The 22,633-nt window shown below is 39.7% G+C and overlaps 1 protein-coding gene, 1 long non-coding RNA gene and 1 pseudogene across 7 annotated transcripts in view; 1 reads left to right on the top strand and 2 right to left on the bottom strand.

Annotated features, from left to right (window-relative positions):
* Positions 1 to 696: 696 nt before the first annotated feature.
* On the top strand, positions 697 to 9,637 carry LOC112660452 (uncharacterized). The gene is made up of 2 exons (XR_007406583.1): positions 697 to 902; positions 6,597 to 9,637. It is a non-coding gene; the product is annotated as an uncharacterized LOC112660452 (long non-coding RNA).
* LOC112660451 (GTP-binding nuclear protein Ran-like) lies at positions 3,544 to 5,176 on the bottom strand (annotated as a pseudogene).
* A 10,378-nt stretch (positions 9,638 to 20,015) lies between the features above and the next one.
* The window catches only part of GPBP1 (GC-rich promoter binding protein 1), a 72,729-nt gene continuing 70,111 nt past the window's right edge, over positions 20,016 to 22,633 (bottom strand). For all 6 annotated transcript variants that reach the window (XM_049102834.1, XM_025448388.3, XM_035713548.2 and 3 more), the window contains one exon: positions 20,016 to 20,967. In XM_049102834.1, coding sequence (XP_048958791.1) covers positions 20,809 to 20,967 — 159 coding nt within the window. In that variant the 3' untranslated portion in view covers positions 20,016 to 20,808. The remainder of the gene's footprint in view (positions 20,968 to 22,633) is intronic.

The raw sequence follows: 22,633 nt of genomic DNA, 5'->3' as shown, positions 1-22,633 counted from the left end.
AGAAAGGAAGGAAAAAGGAAAGGGAGGAAGGAAGAGAGAAAAGAAAGGAAAGGAAAGAGAAAAGAGAAAAAAGAGAAAAGAAAGAAAAGAAAAGAAAAGAAAAGAAAGAAAAGAGAAGAGAAGAGAAGAGAAGAAGAGAAGAGAAGAGAAAAAAAGAAAAGAAAAGAAAGAAAGAAAAGGAAAGGAAAGAAAAGAAAGAAAAGAAAAGAAAGAAAAGAAAGAAAAAAAGAAAAGAAAAGAAAAGAAGAGAAAAGAAAAGAAAAGAAAAGAAAAGAGAAGAGAAGAGAAGAGAAAAAGAAAAAAGACAAGACCCGGAAAAGTTTGTAGGCTGAGCGGAGAGACGAAAGGGCGGGAAGAGGACCGGACGCGCCGGCCTGAGGACACTGGGCCTTCTTCAGAGAAAGCAAAGGCGGGGGGAGGGGGTTGGTTTGCAAACCAGCGCGGGGGCGGGGCCGGGGGGGGGGGGGCGGCCGCCCCCGCTAGGCCGGGCTGTGCGGTCCCGCGGCGCCTCCGAGCGCCAGGCCCCCACCCCGACGTCTCCACCGCGCGAGGCCCCCTCAGGCCGCACCGGCGAGGCGCCTCCCAGGGGTCGGCCCGAGGTCATGACCTCCCGTGACCTCCGCCCCCCGTCCCCCGCGGCCCTCTTCCGGGCGGGGCGGCAGCGGCCGGCAGGGGCTCCCTCCCGGCGGGGCGGCCGTGGGGGCGGCGGGGCCGCGGCGAGAGGAGCCGGGCGAGGGGGTGACTCCCGAGCGGCTTCCTCAGTGGAGCGGGCAGGGCTCGGTGCCAGCGGGCTCCGCCGACCACTGAGGCTCGTTGGAGACGTCGAGGCAGGTCCTGTGCGTGTCCTGTAAGGTCCCCCGGGCCCCTGAGGGGACGACGACGGCGGCCAGGTGCCCATACTGGTGAGAGGCAGTGTGTCCACCTGGCCTTCAGGGATGGAGACGGCAGCTTTAGGAATTTGATCTGGTTGTGCGGAGCGTACATGTTGGCGGAGGGAGGCAGCACCGTCAGCCATGAAGAGATGGACGCGGGCCGCCAGTCAGGATTCAAACCAAAGTTTCTCCAAACCCAGTGTTAATGACCTTAACGTTTCCCAAAGCGTTCTTAAGTGGTTAGCCATTGATGTCAGGCCTTTGACTCTTTAAGTGTGATCTCTATCTAGCCACTTGCCAGCATTTGACACCATTTTCTACTTCATTACCTGGCTCTACTCTTTTTTTTTTTTCTTAAGATTTTATTTATTTATTCATGAGACACAGAGAGAGAGGCAGAGGCACAGGCAGAGGGAGAAGCAGGGTCCTTGGGTGGAGTGTGATGCGAGACTTGATCCCGGGACCCCAGGATCACAACTTGAGCTGAAGGCAGACACTCAACTGCTGAGCCGGCCAGGTGCCCCACGTGGCTCTACTCTTATTGGGCGCTGCTGCCCGCGGCTCACTGCCTGTCATATACCCTACACCTTGCCTTCCTGTGCTGGGATGCACCTCGGCCGTAGTCCTCTCTCAGCCCTAACCTGTCTACACAGGTCCTTGTTAACTTCCTGCAGATAGATAGATGATAGATAGATGGACAGATAGAATTTTTTTTATAGTAAAAGGACCATCTTTATTTTTTAATAGATTTTATTTATTTGACACAGCATGCACAAGCAGGGGGAGTGGCAGGCAGAGGGAGAGGGAGAAGGCTCCCCACCAAGGAGAGAGCCCGATGTGGAGCCCAATGCGAGACTCCGTCCCAGGACCCTGGAGTTATGACTGCAGCCGAAGGCGGACACTTAACCAACTGAGCCACCCACGTGCTACAACGACTGTCTTACTTTTAATCAAGTTACAGAAAAAGGCCACACTGCTTTGGAAAGCACTTGTCGCAGCAGAAGACACAAGAGTGTTTTATAAGAGAATATTTCTAGAAGAAAACAGGCACCAAGCGTATCCCCGATTTTGCCTTCTGCTTGCCTTTGGTGGAAGGCTTCTCCATAACCTGGGTGGGGAGGCTACTTCACCCAGCTGACTGGGGATGTCATAGTGCCCCATGAGGCTGTCCAGGTGTCTGCTGAAGTCTGCCACTCTCTGCTTCTGGATTTTGGATGCTTTCTTCAGTAGTCTTTCCATTTGTTCCAGTTAAGGACACTAGAGGGAAGAGTGGATTGTCTTTCTGTTCCACCTAAAGAATAATAGTATAGGGGTGCCTAGATGGCTCAGTCAGTTAAGCATCTGCCTTCTGCTCAAGTCATGATCCCAGGGTCCTGGGATAGAGCCCCATGTAGGGCTCCTGTTCAGCGGGGAGTCGGATTCTCCCTCTCCCTCTGCCCCTCCTGCTCATGCTTCCTCTCTCTCTCAAATGAACAAATTTTTAAAATCTTAAATGAACAGTCTCTTTCTTTTGAAGTTTTCTTAAAGAGAGCCCCCCAAATTGCATTAGTTTTAGGCTCCACAAAACCTAAAACACCCCACCTAAGCTGGGATGGTGTTTCGTATGACAGCTTTAACAAACTATCACAAACTTGGAGGTGTAAACAACACAAATCTATGATCTTACAGTTGTATAGGTTTCAGAAGTTTACACTGGTCTCACTGGGCTAAAATCAGTGGCACAGAGGAACTCGTTCTGGAGGCTCTAGGGGAAAATCTATTTCCTTGCTTTTTCTAGCTTTCAGAGGCTGTCCACACTCCTTCACTTGTGATCCCTTCCTCTATTTTCAAAGCTAGTAACAGTGGTCAATTCCTTCTCACATCCACCACTCTGACATCCAGTAGCCACATCTCCCTGGTACTCTCCTGCCTCCTTCTCATTCATCTTTTTTTTTTAAGATTTATTTATTTAGGGGATCCCTGGGTGGCTCAGTGGTTTAGCGCCTGCCTTCGGCCCAGGGCCTGATTCTGGAGTCCCGGGATCGAGTCCCACATCCAGCTCCCTACATGGAGCCTGCTTCTCCCTCTGCCTGTGTCTCTGCCTTTCTCTCTCTGTGTCTCTCATGAATAAATAAATAAATCTTTAAAAAAAAAGATTTATTTATTTATTTTGAGAGAGAGAGAGAGAGTCATGTGTGCCTGACTGGGGTGAGGGAGGGGCAAAGGGAGACAATCTCAAGCAGACTCCCCACTGAGTGTGGAGCCTGACCTGGGGCTTGATCCCACGACCCTGAATTCATGACCTGAGCTTTTTAAAGATTTTATTTATATATTCACGAGAGAGGCAGAGACATAGGCAGAAGGAATAACAGGTTCCCTGTGGGGAGCCAGATGTGGGACTCGATCCCCATACCCTGGGATCATGCCCTAAGCCAAAGGCAGACGCTCAACCACTGAGCCACCCAGGCGTCTCAGCCCTTCCACTTTTAAGAGTCCTTGTGACTACACTGGACCAATGTAGATAATCCAGGATAATATCCCTGTTCATCTGCAGTCTTTTTTTTTTTTATATTTGAAATACAACTTTATTCTGGTTATAAATGAAAGAGAATGGAAATAACAATAACATGTGAGATTTCACCACAGGATATTGTGATGTGACAATAGTAGTCTTATATTTGAAACTCAGGAAGAAAACAGCTGCATTCCAAAACAGCTAAGTGTGTGGGTCCAAAAAATGTAGGTACTGTTTAAACTGCCACATTCACTCTGAAGCCGATTCATCTCCGTCCCAGAGATTAAGCGCATGTTCTGCTCAGCTGTATAATCAAGTGCCAAACACGCTGCACCACTGACATCGCAGGACCGTTGCCCGTAAGACGAGGCTCCTGATGCTGGGCTCCAGATGTACCTTCTCACAGGGCACCATCCTTCCCCAGGAGAGCAGTTGTCCAAGCAAGTCTAGATCATGCTCATACTGTGCTGCCAAAGCTAAGTCCACGACAACCTCTGGAGGGGCAAGAGCAGGCATGGCAACAGACTCTAAGCTTGGGCCTCCAGTTAGTTCTCCAGCAAGCCACAGGAAAGGCTTTCCATAGCTGTGGTTACTTTTGGCAGAAATGTCATGGTACTGAAGGTTCTTCTTTTGGTGGAAGACAATAGATTTTTGCCTTAACTTTTCTGTCCTTCATGTGCACTCTGTTGCCACACAGCACAATGGGGATGTTTTCACACACTGGTACCAAATCTCTATGCCACTTAGGCACATTCTTGTAAGTAACCCTGATGTTACATCAAACGTTATCATGGCACACTGAGCTTGGATGTCACAGCCATCTTTCCACCCAGATTTCTCCTGACCAGCCATACCCCATATATTGAACTTAATAGGTCCTCTTTTGGTATGAAACATAAGGGGATGGACCTCAACACCCAAGATGACTACATACTTCTCGAGTTCACCAGTCAGATGACATTTCATGAACATAGTTTTTCCAGTACCACCATCGCCAACCAATACAAGTTTGAACTGGACTTGGGATTCTCCTTGGGCAGCCATTGTGCTGTTGCTTCCAGAAGCATCTCTGGCCCACGTGACTGAGGGCTAGAAAAATGGCAGAGGCGCAACTCAGATGCTCCCGAATTGCAGTCTTATGCTATGTGAGATAACATAGCCACAGGTTTGTGGGATTAGAACATGGACATCTTTGGAAGCTGTTCTGTTCCTACCACAGAGAAGATAAGCCTGGACCGCTCTGCACCAGGCTTCTCCACATCCACACCTGCACCCACTCCCAAAGGAGGAAGCCATCAACAAAAGGGACAATAAGGAGGGACAATACCGCAGGGGACAAGGTAGGATGTATATGAAAGAGGAGGAGGAGAGTAGGAGAGGGGGAGAGAGCACTGAAGTGCTAGAGACAATAAGTCTCTGACTACCCCCTGTTCTTCCTCAGTATTGATCAAACACCTTTTCTGCTTGACAAACTTGAGATCAGGATCTGTCACTTGCCACTAGCAGAATCCTGATTAATGAAACAGTCATTTAGTGAGAGCCTACTATATGGCAAGACACTGTGTGAAACACTGCATGAGCAATTGCATTTTCTGCTCCTCAAAACCACACTGCAAAATATTAGTTTTTGCGTTTTAAAAATGAAGAACCTGGAGTATCTGGGTGGCTCAGTTGGTTAAGCTTCTGACTCTTGGTTTTAGCTCAGGTCCTGATCTCAGCGTCCTGGGATCAAGCCCCACGGCAGGCTCCATGCTCAGCAGGGAGTCTGCTTGAGGACTCTCTCTCTCCCTCTCCTTCTGCCCCTCCCCTGATTGTGTTCTCTCTCTCTCTCTCTCTAATAAATAAATCTTTAAAAATAAATAAATAAATAAATAAATAAATAAATAAATAAATAAATAAAAATAAAAATGAAGAACCTAAGGCTTTATGAAGTACCTTGTCCCAGGTCAGGCTCTAAGGCTCTAACCTAAGTCTATCCAAAGGATTTAAGCAGAATTTATAGGCAGAATCAGGAGTTTTCCTTCTGTGGATCATCTACTTCTGGAAGTCACCCCTAACTTTCTGTTCAATGGTTCTCCACCCAGGAAGACAGGTTTTCTACTGGTGTTTTAACTGTTCCTAACTAGGTCCTGACTTAGACTAGAAGTCATCAAAATAGGAAACTAAGTCAGTCCCATTCATTTCTCTCCAAGATCAACCCCCCTCCAGATTTTGCTAGCTAGTCTCTCTCTCCAGTGACCCCTTTCTGAATTCCAAATCTGTATGACTAACTGCTTTCTAGACATTGCCATTTGAATGCTTCAAATTCAACATCTGAAGTGGACCCTCTTTTTCTCTCAAAATACACTCTTCCTTCTCAATTTATTTATTTTTTTTTTTTAAGATTTTCTATTTTTAGACCTGATGTGGGGTTTGAATCCACCATCCCAAGATCAAGGATCGCATGCTCTTCCAACTGAGCCAGCCAGGCACCACTCTCAGTTTCTTAACGGATGACACAACCACCTAAGCCAAGCACAGAGCGATATCCTTGACCTCTTGATTCTCTTACTAACAAAATCCTAGCGACTCTCTCTCCTTAACACCTCAATTTCATTCCTACTGCAATTGTCTTAGTTCACTTCTTTTCCATTCTTTGCCAGTATTATTCCAACACTCTGAACTGTCTCCCTATTTCTCATTGTACCCTCTTCCTAGCTTTTCTTTACACTGTGGCCAAAGTGATCTTTCTAAAATATATGTATCTGCTCATATGACCTCTCTTCAGTAATTCCTCACTGCCTCCAGGACAACATCGCAGATATTTTCATTGTCAAAATTTCCGTCTGCTACAGTGGCCTTTACCCATTCCTCCACACACATTCCTCTAATACTGCTCACACACTAGCTCTTGCATTGAAACACCCTTTCCTCCACCATCCAGCTAACATTTCTCAAAATAAGGAGGAGAAATTTACATATTTGCAGGGAATTTTCTGAAATGCCTTTATGCAGATCACAGTAATATCTTGGTTTTATCTTTGCTCTCCTCTCCCCTATTTATGTTCCCAGAGTCCAGGACAGTGGCTGATATATATTAAATTCTCCATAAATACTTGTTGAAGTAACAAAACAAAATATTTAAATAATAGAAGAGTAGTCATATTATAAATTGGGTATGCTTCTCCCCTAGAGTTTTCCCCTAGACAAACAATTTTAATTCTTCCAACCTTTCCTTTTAATCACTTTAGTGAACATCCACAGAAAAGGGGAAAAAATACACTCCAGCTTCTTCACAATGAATTGAACTTGGACTGGGTATTCCTAAACCAAGTATTTCACTCCTGGTTCTTTTCACTCCTGATTCTTTCCACTGCACTGATCATCAGGGTGATTGAATGATCTAGAAATATTTTTAACAACTTTAGTAGTAAAAGGAACTCAATACACCTTATGTCATGTCATCACATTTGCCGAATTCCTTAATAATAACTGGGGAAAACACCAACATTTTCTATTTATCTAAGAGTTGCCTGTGAGTAGGGTCACCCTTGCTCTTTTGGATCGAAATGTGCAAACCTACAGATTCACAAAGTAAAAAACTCATCTATTTTGGAAGAGACAGTAACAAGAAAAAATACAAAATGAAGATACAAAAATATTCTGGACATACATAATACGAAATAAATGTCTCACTCAAAAGAAATGAAGATCCAAAAAGAGGTTAAATAGTGAAGAATTAAATCAAAGCCCAAAGGTAGCATAAGAATGCTACAGGAAAGAGAAAGAAAGAAAGAAAAGAAAGAAGAAAGAAGAAAGAAAGAGAAGAAAGAAAGAAAGAAAGAAAGAAAGAAAGAAAGAAAGAAAGAAAGAAAGAAAGAAAGAAAGAAAAGGACTCAAATATACAACTCACCTCTCTCATCAGAAGACTAACTGCAACAATGTGAACCACTCAATTTTTCTTGGCCACAGGAGAATAAGAAATGGTGGAGTATAGTAGATTAGTCAACTGAATAACTGTAGTGAGAAACCATTTAGTAACAAATATTGACATTTCAACCTATATTAACATGAAATGCAAGTGGGTATAGAAGATATCCAAATAACTTATTTGACTTATGCAAGATAATTTGGAGTGGAAGAAAAGACTAATTAATACCTAGAAATAGCAACCTAAACTCAAACTGGGCTCAAGATTTAAAAAATACTACTACTGCTAATAATAATACATGCAGTATTTTTCTACATTGCTTTGCAATATTGTGCCACCTGAGGGCACTAAAGGCTTAAAAATATTTTCACCACGTTCGCCACTGAAATAAAGTTGTTCAAATTCTTTTCAATGAACATTTGTTGAGCATTGTTCATTTTTTTAAGAACAAAGAGACGAAAAAAAAAAAAAGAACAAAGAGACATAATGACACAAACACAAATAAAATATGATCAGTAGCCTTAGTGAATGAGTGGGAGTGGCCTTAGTGCTGGCTGCAGAGGAGAATGTCATGCTCCATATTAAATACTGTCATTTGCCAGGCTGGGCCCATAATTAGTGTCATTTGATATGAGTATATTCAATCTATCCTAGACATTGCTTCTCTAACTAGGGCCCAGATTCCCGAGAGTCTCTGAAACTCTTAGAGGATTGGTTCAGTTCACACTACTTTCATTATAATACCAACATGTTTCTGCTTTTGTCACTTTTTTTCTGAGGCATCTGTAGTGTTTTCCAGAGACTTCATGATGTGATAATGTTATTGCTCTGCTAATGAAATATGCTTGTATATCGTGGTTTTTTTTTAAGAAATTTCTAAGGTAGCAAGGTGATTCACTCCCTCATTGGTGCAGGTGCGGGGGTGGAGGGGGGCCTCCCCAGCTGGAGTGTGGTCAAGAGAGTGTGCAACATCCTTGAATCCATGCGCGAGATCTTCTGTGCCCCTAGGGACTCTGGCTCACCCCATGGCAGATTCCCAGTGCCTCTTGGGCCCTGCATCTGCCCTCCCCACCACCAGCCTGCACCAACTTTTCACACCCCTAAAGGCAATTCTCCTGTTTGCTGAGATTACATGGTGGCTGGTGATTCGGATCTGCTTCAGCACCTCCACACCAGGATACTCCTCCCTGACAGTGGATGAGATGATCCTTGCTGGGGTTTTTTGCAATCTATATGTGTGACTTGCACACCAAGATGCAGATCATCACTGGCCTTGGAGTGATTTCTTCCACACCCTCATTGCGGCCATCCTCTATCCAATGACCTCCTTGTTGTCCTTCTTGAGAGAGGAAACCACTCCTAAATCATTGCAGGGTTACTGGGCCTAATCCCTATGTGCCTCTTTGGTATAATGTCTATGCCTCACCTACCCTGTGACAGTAAGGACATACAGCAGCCCCACTGACTCAGTGGATGGCCCAGTGTAGGTGAGCTCCCTTCATTTCTCTCTGCAGCCTGCAAAAAACACTTTCATCGAAATAACTCCTCCTTGTCCCTACAACACTCCCAAGCCAACTCCCAGCCTCTTACTGAAGTAAAAGTGCCTTTATGGAGAGACTGTCTTCCCACCTGCCTCCTGGTTTGGCCATTTTTATGGGTATGCCTCTGCACCCCACCCTTCCTTCTGTAGTATCCAAAAGGAGACACCTGTTCTGCCTAAACTATGCGTCAAGTTAAGCCACAAATTAAGGAAGAGGGAGCCTCATCAGATTTCAGATTCGAGGCCCCAGGTTGTAACCCACACCACAGGTGGTTCTGTGGAGGGATAAATAAACAGGTTAGAACATATCAGAATGAACAAATTAGTCCTTCGGTCAAAACAAAAATTCTAAGGTAACTGCTTCAGACTATACATTTTGTGCATTTTCAAAGATTAACTCTGTTCTCTGTATTCTTACTGGGCTCTTGGTGGCTATCTTCAGTTAAACTTGCTATGGTTTCTGCACAGTATCCAGTAAATCATGCTTTTGGAACCCACAAGTTTTTCTTACACCTCTGTGGAAACATTACTAAGTACACGCTGAGATCTTGATTCATGATATTTTTTAATTCTTAAAAACTTTTTCTAGATTTTTTGTATCTGAAGTATTATTTTGTAACTTAATATTTCTTGCTAAAATTAACTATGTATTTTTCTTATGTTTAAGGGGAGTTGGCTTAACCTAGGGAGATCAAATAACTGATTTTCAACAGTTCAGAGCTACACTGCACATAAAGATGTTGAAAGTAATGAACTCATGGAAGGAAGGAATCTACTCCAAAAAAACTGCAAAAAGCTATACATAAAGTTTAATGAAAACATCTTCCTCTCGGCTTTATGGATGTTTTTAACTTGCTGTGTCTTATTCAGTAGAACTCTTTCAAATAGTTTCACCATGTTACTTAAATGGTAGCATCAGTTTGAGCCCCAAGAGTAAAGAAAAAGTTTAAAGAAAAAGGAATGGAATACTGTACTCCTGGTTAAATAGTGGGCCCAAAATTCATGACTACCCTGAACCTGAGGATGTCACTTTATGGAAATAAGGTCTTTGCAGATGTAATCAGCTAAGATGGGTCATACTAGATTAAGCCCTAATCCAAGGACTAGTGTCCTCATAAGAAGAGAAAGCAGGAACAAACAGACACACACAGGGAAAGCAGCCATGTGAAGATGGAGGCAGGGATTAGAGTTATGTTGCCACAAACCAAGTGATGCTAAAGATTGTCAGAAGCCACCCAAAGCTAGGAAAAGTGAAGGAAACCTCTTCCCCCAGAGACTTCAGAGAGGGTATGGCCCTGCCAACACCTTGATTTCACACTCCTAGGCTCCAGAACTGTGAGATAACAAAATTTATATTGTTTAAAGCATATATTTTAAACATCAAAGTCATGAGCTCTTTAAAAGCCAAAAATTATTTGTACCCTGCTTTTCCAAACCCAAAATATAAAAGCCACTGAAACATCAAACAAATCTTTTGTATTGCACTGACTGGGAAAAAAACACTTATCGACTGAGAGGCTAATTTAAATCCCTGGTACAACTGACACTGCTGAATACAGGAAGACTCAGTATAGAAGTCCCAGGAGTGCCATTTTCCAATGATATGGATATTGATATTATCCATGATAATGATATTCATCAAGTAAAAATTTTAATTGTACTGTGAAGATTCAGTTAATAGCCCATCTTCAAAACTGTACTTGCCTTACAAAAGGCTGCATCTATAGATGTGCTGAACTTAACTATTTTGCTTATATTCACCTCGTACTTAGTGCCAATTCATTATCAAAGAATATCTTCTTTTACGTGAATACTTGCCAACACAAGTGATGCTGAGGTAGTCAAAGCAATGACTAACTTTTTGAATCACAGAGTTTATACTGCAACAATTATGTTGAATATTTGCACTGATAGTACAAAAGAAATGAGTAAATTGCTGGTACGTCACTTTGAATCGAGGTGGTGACACCGAACAGTATCAGTAATCATTTTATTTTTTAACTCCCAGATATTAACAGTAAGGGAGGAGGGAATAACAGCTTCACTTAAGAATGTTCTGCTAAAACAGTAAAAGTTGCTGATTTTGCTAGATTTCAACCCTGGAGTACATATCTTTTTAATATTCTCTGTGATGCAATGTGACGTATACCTAAGGCTAAGTGTACCAGGTCATGTTACTCACATTTTGCTACCAGAAAGTATAAGGCAAGTAAATTACACAAAACATTTAAGTGAGAGTAGCTTACATTATTTATGACTTTGAGATGAGTTACAATGAAAAATAATTAAAATTTTAAAAATATGAGCTAACAAACTTAATTTACTTAAGACCATACAATCTAAGTCAAAGGGACCATTACAGTCATCTAGGGCAAGATTCTCCCAAATGAAAGAAGTCCTTCACAGTATCTATGAAAACTGGTCACCAAGCTCTTGCTTGAATACTGACTGCCACTGCTCATTCTCTCACAAGCAAACTATTTCATAAGAACTCTAGTAAAAAGATTTCTCATTCAGTGACTGAACTCTGCATCCCTCCAACATCCTTGGATTGGCCCTAGTTGTTTCATTAAGCAGAAAGCACATTGACTTAGGAAGTTAGAAGACCTCATTCAAGTACCAATCAGTGCACTCATGTATTCACAGGAAGACTTTAGGGGAGATTATGAACCTTCTTGAGTTTCACCTTGTACAAATGGGGAATACTCATACTTTCCACTGCACCCAGCAAATGGTTAAGGTTCAATGTTTAAAACTTCTTGGTAAACATGTTTATCCATGAAATACCCATTTAGAAAATTATCCTGCTAGAGTTCTTTCCATTGAGATACACAGAAAAAAAATTAAGTTGATATTTCTGAGTGGACTATGTGCCAAGTTCTCATAAAGGCCTTACATGTATTTTTTTGAGACAGCTCCAAATAATATCCCATCTTATACTTCAGTAAATTGAGGCACATACAAGTCAGATCATTCAACCAACACACAAAAACTACCCAATTAATCTCTTTTCCTAATAATACTTTAAATACTTGAAGACAACTTTGCTACCTGCTCTCTACTGGCCTTATCTTTTGGGCACCCTTGCACAAAAAATCTATTGCTCAGAATAGCCTGGCCAGGAAGCTGGCTCAGAATCCTGTAGTCAAAAGCAATTGATCAGTGGACCTTCTGAGACTCAAGAATGCCTATGCTACTCAGGTACAGCAAGGCAAACACTCATGAACAGCCACCCAGCCTGGAATGAAAGACATTCCAGAAGAATCCAACCTCTCTTCATAATTATCCCCAAGTCAAAAAGAACAGCTTGAAAATTTGTCAGTTAGCAGCTGTAATTTCAGAACTTTTGTCTACCAAATCCAAAGCTAAAACTCAAGGCAAACAACCAATATTACTCTCAAATGTTTTCACTAAAGTCACATCTTAGTAAAGAAAGAAATGTGATTTTTATTTTTCTGACAGACACATTGGAACTGGACCATCCAAAAGACTAATATTCCTTTCAGAGTAATATTGGTAGGCTTTGCATCACAAACATGCAGGACAGAGCTAGGCACTGAGAAAGCAGGTGCTCAGTGTGTGAATGATTTTGGTGATGCTGCCATTGCTTAAAGCATTTTTAGAATACTTTTGGTTAAGTTCTCCTAAATCAAGTTATATGTTTAACTATCTTTGATAGTAGCTCTCCTTAGCCTTACAGGTCACTATTTAACAAGTGGAATTCCTTCTTTCTCCCAGTTGTGAAATAAACCATAGAAAAGTGCATAAACCATGAAGACTTTGAATACATTTTAAGTGTAAATTCAGTATATTTTTAGAAATGTCAAAAGCATTGTTCAAAGAGAGGTTTTTGAAAAAAAATTTTTTTCAGGTATTCTGAATTGTGCCTAGCTATCTATTCAAAGAATTCAAGATTTAGCCTCCCTGGACTTAGTTATATCGATACACATATATGGGTTAAGGAGATCATGTTTCTTGAGCCAAGGCCACATCTTTCTATCTTTGGATTTCCTCATTCACTAACATTACATTATGTTTATGGTAATTCCCCAAAATCATTCAATTATTTTTTAGTAAACTTTCAGATTTACTTTGGACACAGAGGGGAGAAAAAGGCTTATTATTAAGAACAAAATTACTTCTTAGAACTTCATTTTTCAAAAAAAAAAAACTTCATTTTTCTTTTTTTTTAATTTTATTTATTTATTCATGAGAGACACAGAGCACGAGAGGGAGAGCAGAGACACAGGCAGAGGGAGAAGTAGGCTCCATGCAGGGAGCCAGACATGGGACTTGATCCCGGGTCTCCAGGATCATGCCCTGGGCCGAAGGCAGCGCTAAACTGCTGAGCCACCCGGGCTGCCCAGAACTTCATTTTTCTGAAGTCACTATGGACTTCATCAACTTTCCCCTGACATGCCTGGAGCAGTTTGCCTCTTTCATTGCTAACATGTATTCCTCTACCTAGACAATTCTTTACCTAAAGTCACACCTGGAATGTGGCATTCACAAGTTAACCCTTCAAACTGTCCTGCAGGGTTTTTTTGTTTGTTTGTTTTTTGTTTTTTTCTTTTAGTAAGCTCTATACCCATTGTGGGGCTCGAACTCATGACCCCAAGATGAAGTTACATGCTCCTTTGAGCCAGCCAGGCTCCCTGTCCTTGCACAGTTTTAAGCAATCACATACACGGACCATCATGTTAAGGGATTTTTAAAGCTAACCAGAAGGAACACTGTGTCTGAGGGCTCAATTTTAGTGTGTTTGATGGTTCCCCACTGCTTGCAGGGTGAAATCAAAGTTTGGTCAACACAGTAAACAAGGGTCTTTGTGATCTGGTCCCTGCAGCCTAACCTCCATCTCCTGTACTTCTACTGAACTATTTATGGTTTCCTGAACCCGTTTGGCTGTAGCATGCCCTTGCACAAACCAATTCCTTTGCCTAAAATTTCCCTCTGCTCTTTGTGCCTTAGTAAACTGTTATCCATTCGTTGAAACCAAGCTATGACATCCTCTGGAAAGCCTTCCCTGAACCCTCTGACTTTACCCTATACTAACCCTATATGCCACACATACTTGAAAACTCATTTGCAATGTTTTTCCTACAAGGCTGTAATCAACTTCAGCCAGGGGTTATCTTTATTCTTCAAACTAATCAGCAGAGTCTGGCCTACTAGGCTCTCATTTTAGTCAGCTTATGATTTAAATTGAGAAGTTGCAGATTCAAGAAATATTTACTATTAAGACATTGACATTAGATTGTAAACTAGGGGTACCTGGGTGGCTCAATCAGTGAAGTGTCTGTCTGCCTTCGGCTCGGGTCATGATCCCGGGGTCCTGGGATGGAGCCCCACATTGGACTTTCTGCTCAGCAGGGAACCTACTTCTCCCGCTCCCTCTGCTATTCACCCCACATGTGCTCTCTGTCGGATGAATAGATAAGATCTTAAAATGTAAACTAGTGTAGGCTTCATATGTACACTTACTCTTCAATCAGAACTGTTCTTACTCAGGTTGGATAGAGCAAGCGATTTGAACTTCATTTCGTTAGAAGCTGTTTAGCCCTGCCTCTCACTAGGTATGGTGGGGTTGAGTCCTTAATGCAACGTGTTAGTCTATGGGTTTACTGACCATGTGGCACCTCTGGTGTGGCTTAACCTCATCACCAGCTTGCAGCCTCACTAAAGCTGAGTTAAGTGTTTCTGATATCTAGTTCCTCAGTTCAGATTTGACATACTGATTCTACCTCTTGCCTATCAGACTTGCCATCTTTCCCTCACCTCCACTCCAGAAATTATTTCAGTACTGTCTTCTCTGTGCCTAGTTGTTAGCCTGAAGCATGCACTACTGAAGACTTAACTTCACCACCTGTTGCTATTACCTGGGCCTTGTCTTACTGGTACCCATTAGACTTCAATTCAAATGCAGGCACTGAAATTCTGATGTGAACGTGATGCCTTGGAATAGCAACTTGCAATAACAAACCTTGGACCCTCACTTATTTCAAAGCTCTTGTTCCATTTTATGTCCTATTGCTGGTAGAGACGCTTTTGGGGAGCATCTGAGTGGCTCAGTGGTTGAGCATCTGCCTTTGGCTCAGGTTTGATCCAGGGGTCCTGGGATCAAATACTACATCAGGTTCCCTACTGGGAATCTGCCTCTCCCTCTATGTCTCTCATGAATAAATAAAATCTTTTAAAAGATCACATACTCTTTACCAAATACTTCTCTATTACTTCAGAGAAAAGCTCTAGTTTCCACCAAAGGCCATCTTTCTTTAGAATCGTCCATAATATCACAGGCACAATCCAAATGAAGAACTTTTTAACTTTCTAAAATGTATAGTTGAGAATGCTGGCAGAGTAACAAGTCAGGAAAGAAATACTCTTAGGGGAGAAAAGGAAACTAGGGCTGCCCTTTCAAAAGTATCCCCATGATTTACTAGTATCTGTACTGCAGTGATAAATTTGCACTTCTTTCAGGGTGATTCGGGATGCAATATATTTTATCCTGTGTGGACATAATACTACAACCATGTTTGACTAAAAGGGGCAAAATCAATTTCTTACAAGTTAAGCAATTTCTAAGACTAAATGATCACCCTGGTAATACTGTATATATCAAAAAACACATCTCTTTCACTTTAAAGTTGTTAAAGATTTGGTCCTTAATATCTAGAAGCTATCAGCAAACTACTATCTCCAGCTGGGCAGTTTTACTGCAGAAGACTTCTCAATTAATTTATGTATGGTCTATGGCAGATTTCATGCTACAGTGGCAGAACGGATGCAAAAGATTATATTGTCTAAAATACTTAGTATCTATCCTTGACAGAAAGTTTGACAACATCCAACTCAGAAAAAACTCTCCCAAAATGAAACATCGCACATCTTAAAAGGTGGCACAAAACCTCTATGCCTCTATTTGGTCATGAGAAACAGTCTCTAGTCTCCTTACTTCTCAACGCACGGGTTTTATCTATTCTGCATAATGACTAACTCTAAACTCGTTTCATGAAAATAGTAAAAATTGCTTAATACTGTCAGAGCATTACATCAAAAAATAAGGGGGAAAATTTCCAAATATTTTTCCACCTCTGGAGATTAAGGAGTACATTTGTTATAAAGAGCACTGAGTAATGTACAGTTCAACCACTATATTGTACAACTCAAACTACAACACTGTTACGTTTTAATAAAACTTAAAAAGTGGAAAAAATTTTTTCACCTCACCAAATGAACTTCTTAGAAAATAACTACACTCTACCTATTAACAGTATTCAGACTAACTGAAATTTCTGTCTATTGCTAGTTTGCGCTTTTCTCAATCATTAAAGAAACCATGTTAAAATGGAATTAAGGCTATGAGGACAAAAGTATATTCCCCAATGAAAAAAGCATTCATATCTAAATAAAAACGCCATCATGGAATCATAAGCCTCTTATGCTGAAGTTGACACCTATGAATTACTTTTCAAATCATGTCACCGAGACTCACTGAGCTTGTTCTCATGATAGAGTGTCCATATAAGGGTAAGAAGCCAAAAAAAGGTTCTCTCTCATCACAACTCACCAGCCCATTATCTGTTATCTTTAGCATCCCAGAAAAAGGGAAAAAAAAAAATATTGAAAAGAAATGGAGTCAAACTCCGGCTTAGAACTGTTATTTCCATAAATAGTATCACGAAAAGATGGAACTGTTGGATCCAACTCTATTTTTGAAGATTTGAAGCACTGAAGCCTATCTTTATAATTAGTTCACGAGGACATGATTTACCATTAAGGTGCAATGATTACATTTCAGAAAACTGGTAAACCTCAAAGATTAAATCAGATTATCAAGCTTAGTTCATAGCTGAACATAATACCAAAAAAAAAAAAAAAAAAAAAAAAAACGAAGCAGAGATTGAAACAGCTCAATCTTAATTCATTGAGAACTCAACCAGATGTTTATCATATACACCTATTTGGAATAGGATCAACCTGCTTTCTCTAACATGTAATTTTAAAAACACACTACATGCTCCTTAGAGCTTTCTGTTGAATAAGATGGTTAAGCAGAAAAAAAAAAAAAAAGCTCAAATATTTATGCAGCAGCTACTGTGCACTCATGATTTTCATTCTCACAGTAACTCTTTAGGATACGAACATCTAGAAGCATTAAGTATCTGGATTAAAGTCACAGCTCATGGGCAGCCCCAGTGGCACAGCGGTTTAGCACCACCTGCAGCCTGGGGTGTGATCCTGGAGAGCCTGGATCGAATCCCACGTCAGGTCAGGCTTCCTGTATGGAGTCCGCTTCTCCCTCTGTGTCTCTGCCCCTCTCTGTCTCTATGAATAAATAAAATCTTAAAAAAAAAAAAAAAGTCACAGCTCATAAAGGGCAAAGCCAGTTCTCAAATCACCATTTTTTTTTTTAAGCTTTCCAGTGAAACCAATGTGCAGACAAGTTTGGGAACCACGACTCTTATGCATACAAAGAGTAAGGACCCTGTTGCATTGAACATGAAAAGTGTTCTTCCCAAACATCTCATGATTTAACACACTATAAACCTCAATCATTGTGCCAGATTAAGTTTCCACAAAACAAATACTACCTAAAAGTAAGTGGAGTAAACTTACAGGATAAATTAAACATCATCAAGGGATTAACTGCACAATTTAGGTCTCTTAGGTAAACAAGAAAAACTCAGTTACAAAAAAGTAATACTGAATTACACATTTCCAAGCTCTGCAATTTTTCAGGTCTGTGTCCCAAAGTGCTCATATTCTATACAACCACTACTTTTGTTGGAGCACCAAAACTGTCTATAGTTCTAGCATGCTGCCCTTAGGCAAGGAAATAACATTAACTAGCAAAATAGAATAAGCAAAGCTTCTTTGCAATACTTGGGAAGGCTCTGGGGGTTTTTCTAGTGTTTGAAATACCCGGCCCACTCTACCCACCATTACCAGGTGGCCACTATAACCTCCAGAAACATGAACTGTTCAAAAGACAAAGACATAATACCCAGCTCTCAATCAGTGATATCCTATTACTTAAAAGTCCTAGGAATATATTCCTAAATTTATCATGTAACCCAAAATAAAAATTCTCACTTGAAAAATTTCAAAAGGGTGTGCCTTTTCTAAATCCAGATACTTACATTCTAATAAAAGCACTATTTAATAAAACATCTTTTATAAAGTCATGAGTAGGAGATTATGGAGCATCCAAGTAGAATGTGATCTCAGGTTAACGATTTGGGAGGGAGGGTCAAAAGTCATTTATGAGACATCCCTAGTAAGTCCAAAATATGTTTGCATAACCATATTCTAACAACAATACATAATAAACACTAGTAAACTGAACTTAAGGTATGTGTTTATAGGAACCAGGCAGGCCCTTGAAGACATTGAATTTTTAAGAGTTAATATAAATCTGATGTTATCAAATCAATCTGATTATTTTTAGGTTTACACTTCTACATTTATTTCAACTTTAATAGAAATAGATTTATGGAAATATAAATAATTCTAATCCTTATCTTAATATAAAGCAAATAAGATACAATTTTTGAAATGTTATTTTAAACCCATTACCATAAGATTTTTGCTCATTAATTACATTTCATACCAAAAGGGGAGGGGTGCTGAGGAGGGAGGTAGTAATAAGAGGGAAGGATTACAAAGGAGGGACACCAAAAAATGTCTGGGAGTGACATATACTGTTCACTACCTTGATTGCAGTGATGGTTTCACAGAAGTCAAAACTTAACAAATTATATGCTTTAAATGTTTTTTTTATCAATTTACACTTTAATAAAGTGGTTTGTAAAAAACAACCTGCTGCAGAGAAGCTGAGTATGAATCAGTCCAAAGTACTCTTTTTTTTAAGACATCCATGGCCTATTTCTGAGTTAAACAAATCTACACTAGATGTGCAATTTAACTCGTTTCTGTACTTTATGAGCTCCCTTTCAACCCATATGGTCCAAGTCTTTACCAGCTACCCATTAGAGAGTAATTTTGCTAAGCTTTAATGGTTCTATTGAAATACATTTGTATGGATTCTCCCAGTCAGTAAGCAAACTTGTTGATGCTATCACTTAAGTAGAATAACCACCTCATTGTACCCTACCATACTTATAAAAGGTAAACTACTAAACACATTCCATATTAATGCATGAATGCACAAAAAACATTACTTAACTGCTGACAGATGAGACTTAAGGCCAAAAAAATTATCTGAATTATAAAGCAGAAAAGATACTTAAAATTTTTCTTAAGAAATCTTTTTCTGAAAGCTGTTCAGTGGAAACAGTAAGGTAGATTTTAATGTAAACCACATTTCAAGTCCCTTCTAGTTTATGTTAGCAAATACATTTTCCATCTGATAGATTTCATTAATCTGTTAACCAAACAGTGCAATCTGAGAGTCCCCAATACATTCAGTATCTGATACCGACAGAGCTTTGTCAAAGCATACTTTAGGTTCACCTGTGGATGTATGCACTACACTAACTCTCTAGGTGACTAGATTGCAGTGTGGCATATTATGTAGTAAGACTCTATTTAAAAGATAACTTTAAGATGTATTTAATACTTGTTACCACTCTAACTCATCCTCTGAGTTTTGTGGGGGTAAAAGTGTGCTTTTGTTGTTTTTCAATTTCCCTATCACCACCAGTCTCAGTGTGAACAAAAAATCTGGCTTCTCTTGAAAAGCTGGGGAGTTTGAGCAGGATCCTGAGGTAGAAATAGCAAAAACACTGCAACGTTCTGAGAAAATACAATTTAAAACAAAACAAAAAAAAAATGTGGATTAGCTTAATCTAACCTAAAACCTACATTTTGCTCTGAGATTATACTCTTTACAATCAGCATATATTTAAACATGGATAGAAATGGGATGAGAGAAGCTATAAGCAAATGCAGGAACACAAAACTAGAAAAACTGAAATATAAATATACAGAGCCAAATTACTCTTCCAGTCAATGAAATAGAAATGACTTTAAAGATATGCAAATGAAAATAAAGTGACGTTTAACATTCATTGATTTAATAAACTTAAACATTTGATAATAAAAGGCTATTTTCCATAACTTTTTTCTAAACTAATCACTATCTTTAATAAAGAAGGTATAACTTTGTTTTAATAAGTAAATGAAGCACATTGTGTTTAGAGACCAAAACCTTGAACACTAGAGAGAACAACAATATTCTGAAAATCCAGTTTATTTTCCATGTGTGGACAGATCCAGTCAGTGTGATCAGTTTTTCTGCATGTGTAATAATTTATCAAAATAAGTTTTCCCACAAGACTCTTCCATCAACTCTGAAAGTCCTGGTCTGACAACATACCCAAATAAAGTTCTTGAAAATCGCCTCTTAAAATTTGGAAGAAAGTGTGTCAAGTCTTTCCTGTAACGTTAACCGAACAAATGGCTAAAGAGCAATTTATGTTTTAAAAGGTGACTAGTACAACACTTGAGTTCAGGAAATTAATGTTTTAGTGCACTTTGCTCCAGTTTTAGCCAACATGCTACATTGTCCTTTTGGGGGCAGGGGGGCACAAAGTGGACTTGAGGATTTCCATTGTACGAAAAAGATATGACTCTGCAAGCAAAACAGTGTAAGCTGCCTTTTTTCTTAAGACCTGGACATTTTAAGACAGAAGCTTTGCAAAACATTACACAATTTTTTATTATTAAATGAGAAAATCTCATTTGTTACATCGTCACATTGCTAGTCAGAGAAATGCTGCAGTGATGAAGAAAGTCAATGTTGGATCAACCAAAGTCCTCATTTCTACAACATTCATTTACAAAGAAATAATGTTCAACACAGCCCAACACAACATTCTTGGTTTTCTTCATAGTGAAGTCCCTCAAAAAAATCATCTTCTAATGGGGTATTTTACTACATAAATTATAGTTCTTCATTTTTACAATTCACCCCAAACTGTATGAGAGATGTATCACACTAAAATTTCTAAAGCTGTTAGGAAATCCTTCACACATCGTCATCATCTGATGTGTCACTGCTACTTGTCTCTGTGTCATCATTCTCAATAGTGGGTTTGAAAGTGCTGTTTTTCCAGGGTCCAAACTTGAAGTCACAGATCAGGCCATTTTTCAAAATACCATTTTTCCTCAGACCATTCTTCTGTAACTAAAAGATCAAAAATAAGTAAATTAAATATATAACCTATCCTCCAGGGGTTACTTATAAATTAAGAATACTATAGTAATTCAATGTAACCATGAATACATTAATAAAATTATATTCTATGCTGAAAATTCCAGATGATATCATTTCCAGAAAACTAGTTAAATACAGGTAATTGAGCCAACAGTTCTAACAAATTATTTCCTAGGAATAAATCCTTACCTTTTAGAAAACTATAATTAACATCAACCAAAGCAAAAAGTGAATAAAATTAATGTGTTACTACTGTAGTGGAAAGAGCAGGTTGTCAATCAAGACAGGGTAGGTGTGGACGTAACTGTTATCACTTGTTAAGATACTAAATAATCCTATCCAAATTTTCATCTCCTTAATTGAAAGTTGCACTAAATACTAAACACCTTCAGATGCTAACCAGAATATAATCACCAGCCATTAAGCTTTGGCTGTTATTTTATTATTCTGACCAAACTGGGCTATTATAACACACTCCGGAAACTGCTTTATTCCCACTTTGCAGAATAAGTAGAATACAAACTATTCCAGAAGGTAAGTATTCAAGTAAGGTACACAAAATAACAAAATCAAATAGAGCCCTTTAAAGGCTTAACCACAGAGATTCCAACACGGGGTGGGGGGGGGGGGGGGGGGGGTCTTCTATTTTTGAAAACGAGAGATATCAGAACGAAAGGGGTTAGTATGGTAAAATAAATAAGAACAGAGTCCAAAGATCACAAATAGGGGAAGGGGGTATGATTGATCCAAATTAGAAACAATTATTTAAAGACACAAAATTAAGATAAATTAATAATGGTAACATACACTCTCTAATAACACTTGTCTTTTGAATTATATTTATGAAAAAGGAGACTGTAATTTATACCAAAAATCTCTAAATACGACCTTCTGTAAGACCAAATTCAACAATATAATATTATTTGGATCTGTCTAGAAGTTTCACATTTTAGAAAGGTTTTTTTTTAAATCGCTAAATCCTGAGCATTAGGTTAGGATGCAAAGGAAAAGAGCCACTTAAATCACAGTTTATTTTGTTACAGATCTTAACAAACAAGAAATAAGTCTAGAGTCTTAGCCCTCAATTTCTTTTTGCCCTACTTCTCTATTTTCCACAGATTTTCTTTCTACCTAAATACTAAGTTTAAGCTAACCTCCCCCTCACTTTGAACAAATGACCTCATATTAGCTTTACTGAGAAAAAACATGGCCCACATATGTATCCCCTCGTGTTCTCAGCCACTGTGATGATTACAAATACACCTTGGTCCTTTTTTAAAGGTACACCTTTACCATCCTCCAAAGTTTCTACCCTTGCTTTTCAAATCGTTATCATCAATGCCACAAAGCTGTGGAAAGATATCAGCTGAAAAACTTTGATTTTAAAAAGGGGGGAGAGGGATGCCTGGGTGGCTCAGTCAGTTAAGAATCTGACTCGGGCTCAGGTCATAATCTCAGAGGTCCTGGGGATGGAGCTCCATGTAGGGTTCTGCACTCAGCAAGGAATCTGCTTGTCCCTCTCCCACTCGTGTGCACTAATAAATAAGATCTTGTCTTTTTTTTTTTAAAGATTTTATTTATTTATTCATGAGACACAGAGACAGAGGCAGAGACAGGCAGAGGGAGAAGCAGGTTC

Source organism: Canis lupus, chromosome 2 (assembly GCF_003254725.2).
Source record: "Canis lupus dingo isolate Sandy chromosome 2, ASM325472v2, whole genome shotgun sequence".
NCBI classification, from domain to species: Eukaryota; Metazoa; Chordata; class Mammalia; order Carnivora; family Canidae; genus Canis; species Canis lupus.
The sequence above is the reverse complement of the archived record's forward strand: the minus strand, read 5'-3'. Positions and strand labels throughout refer to the sequence as shown.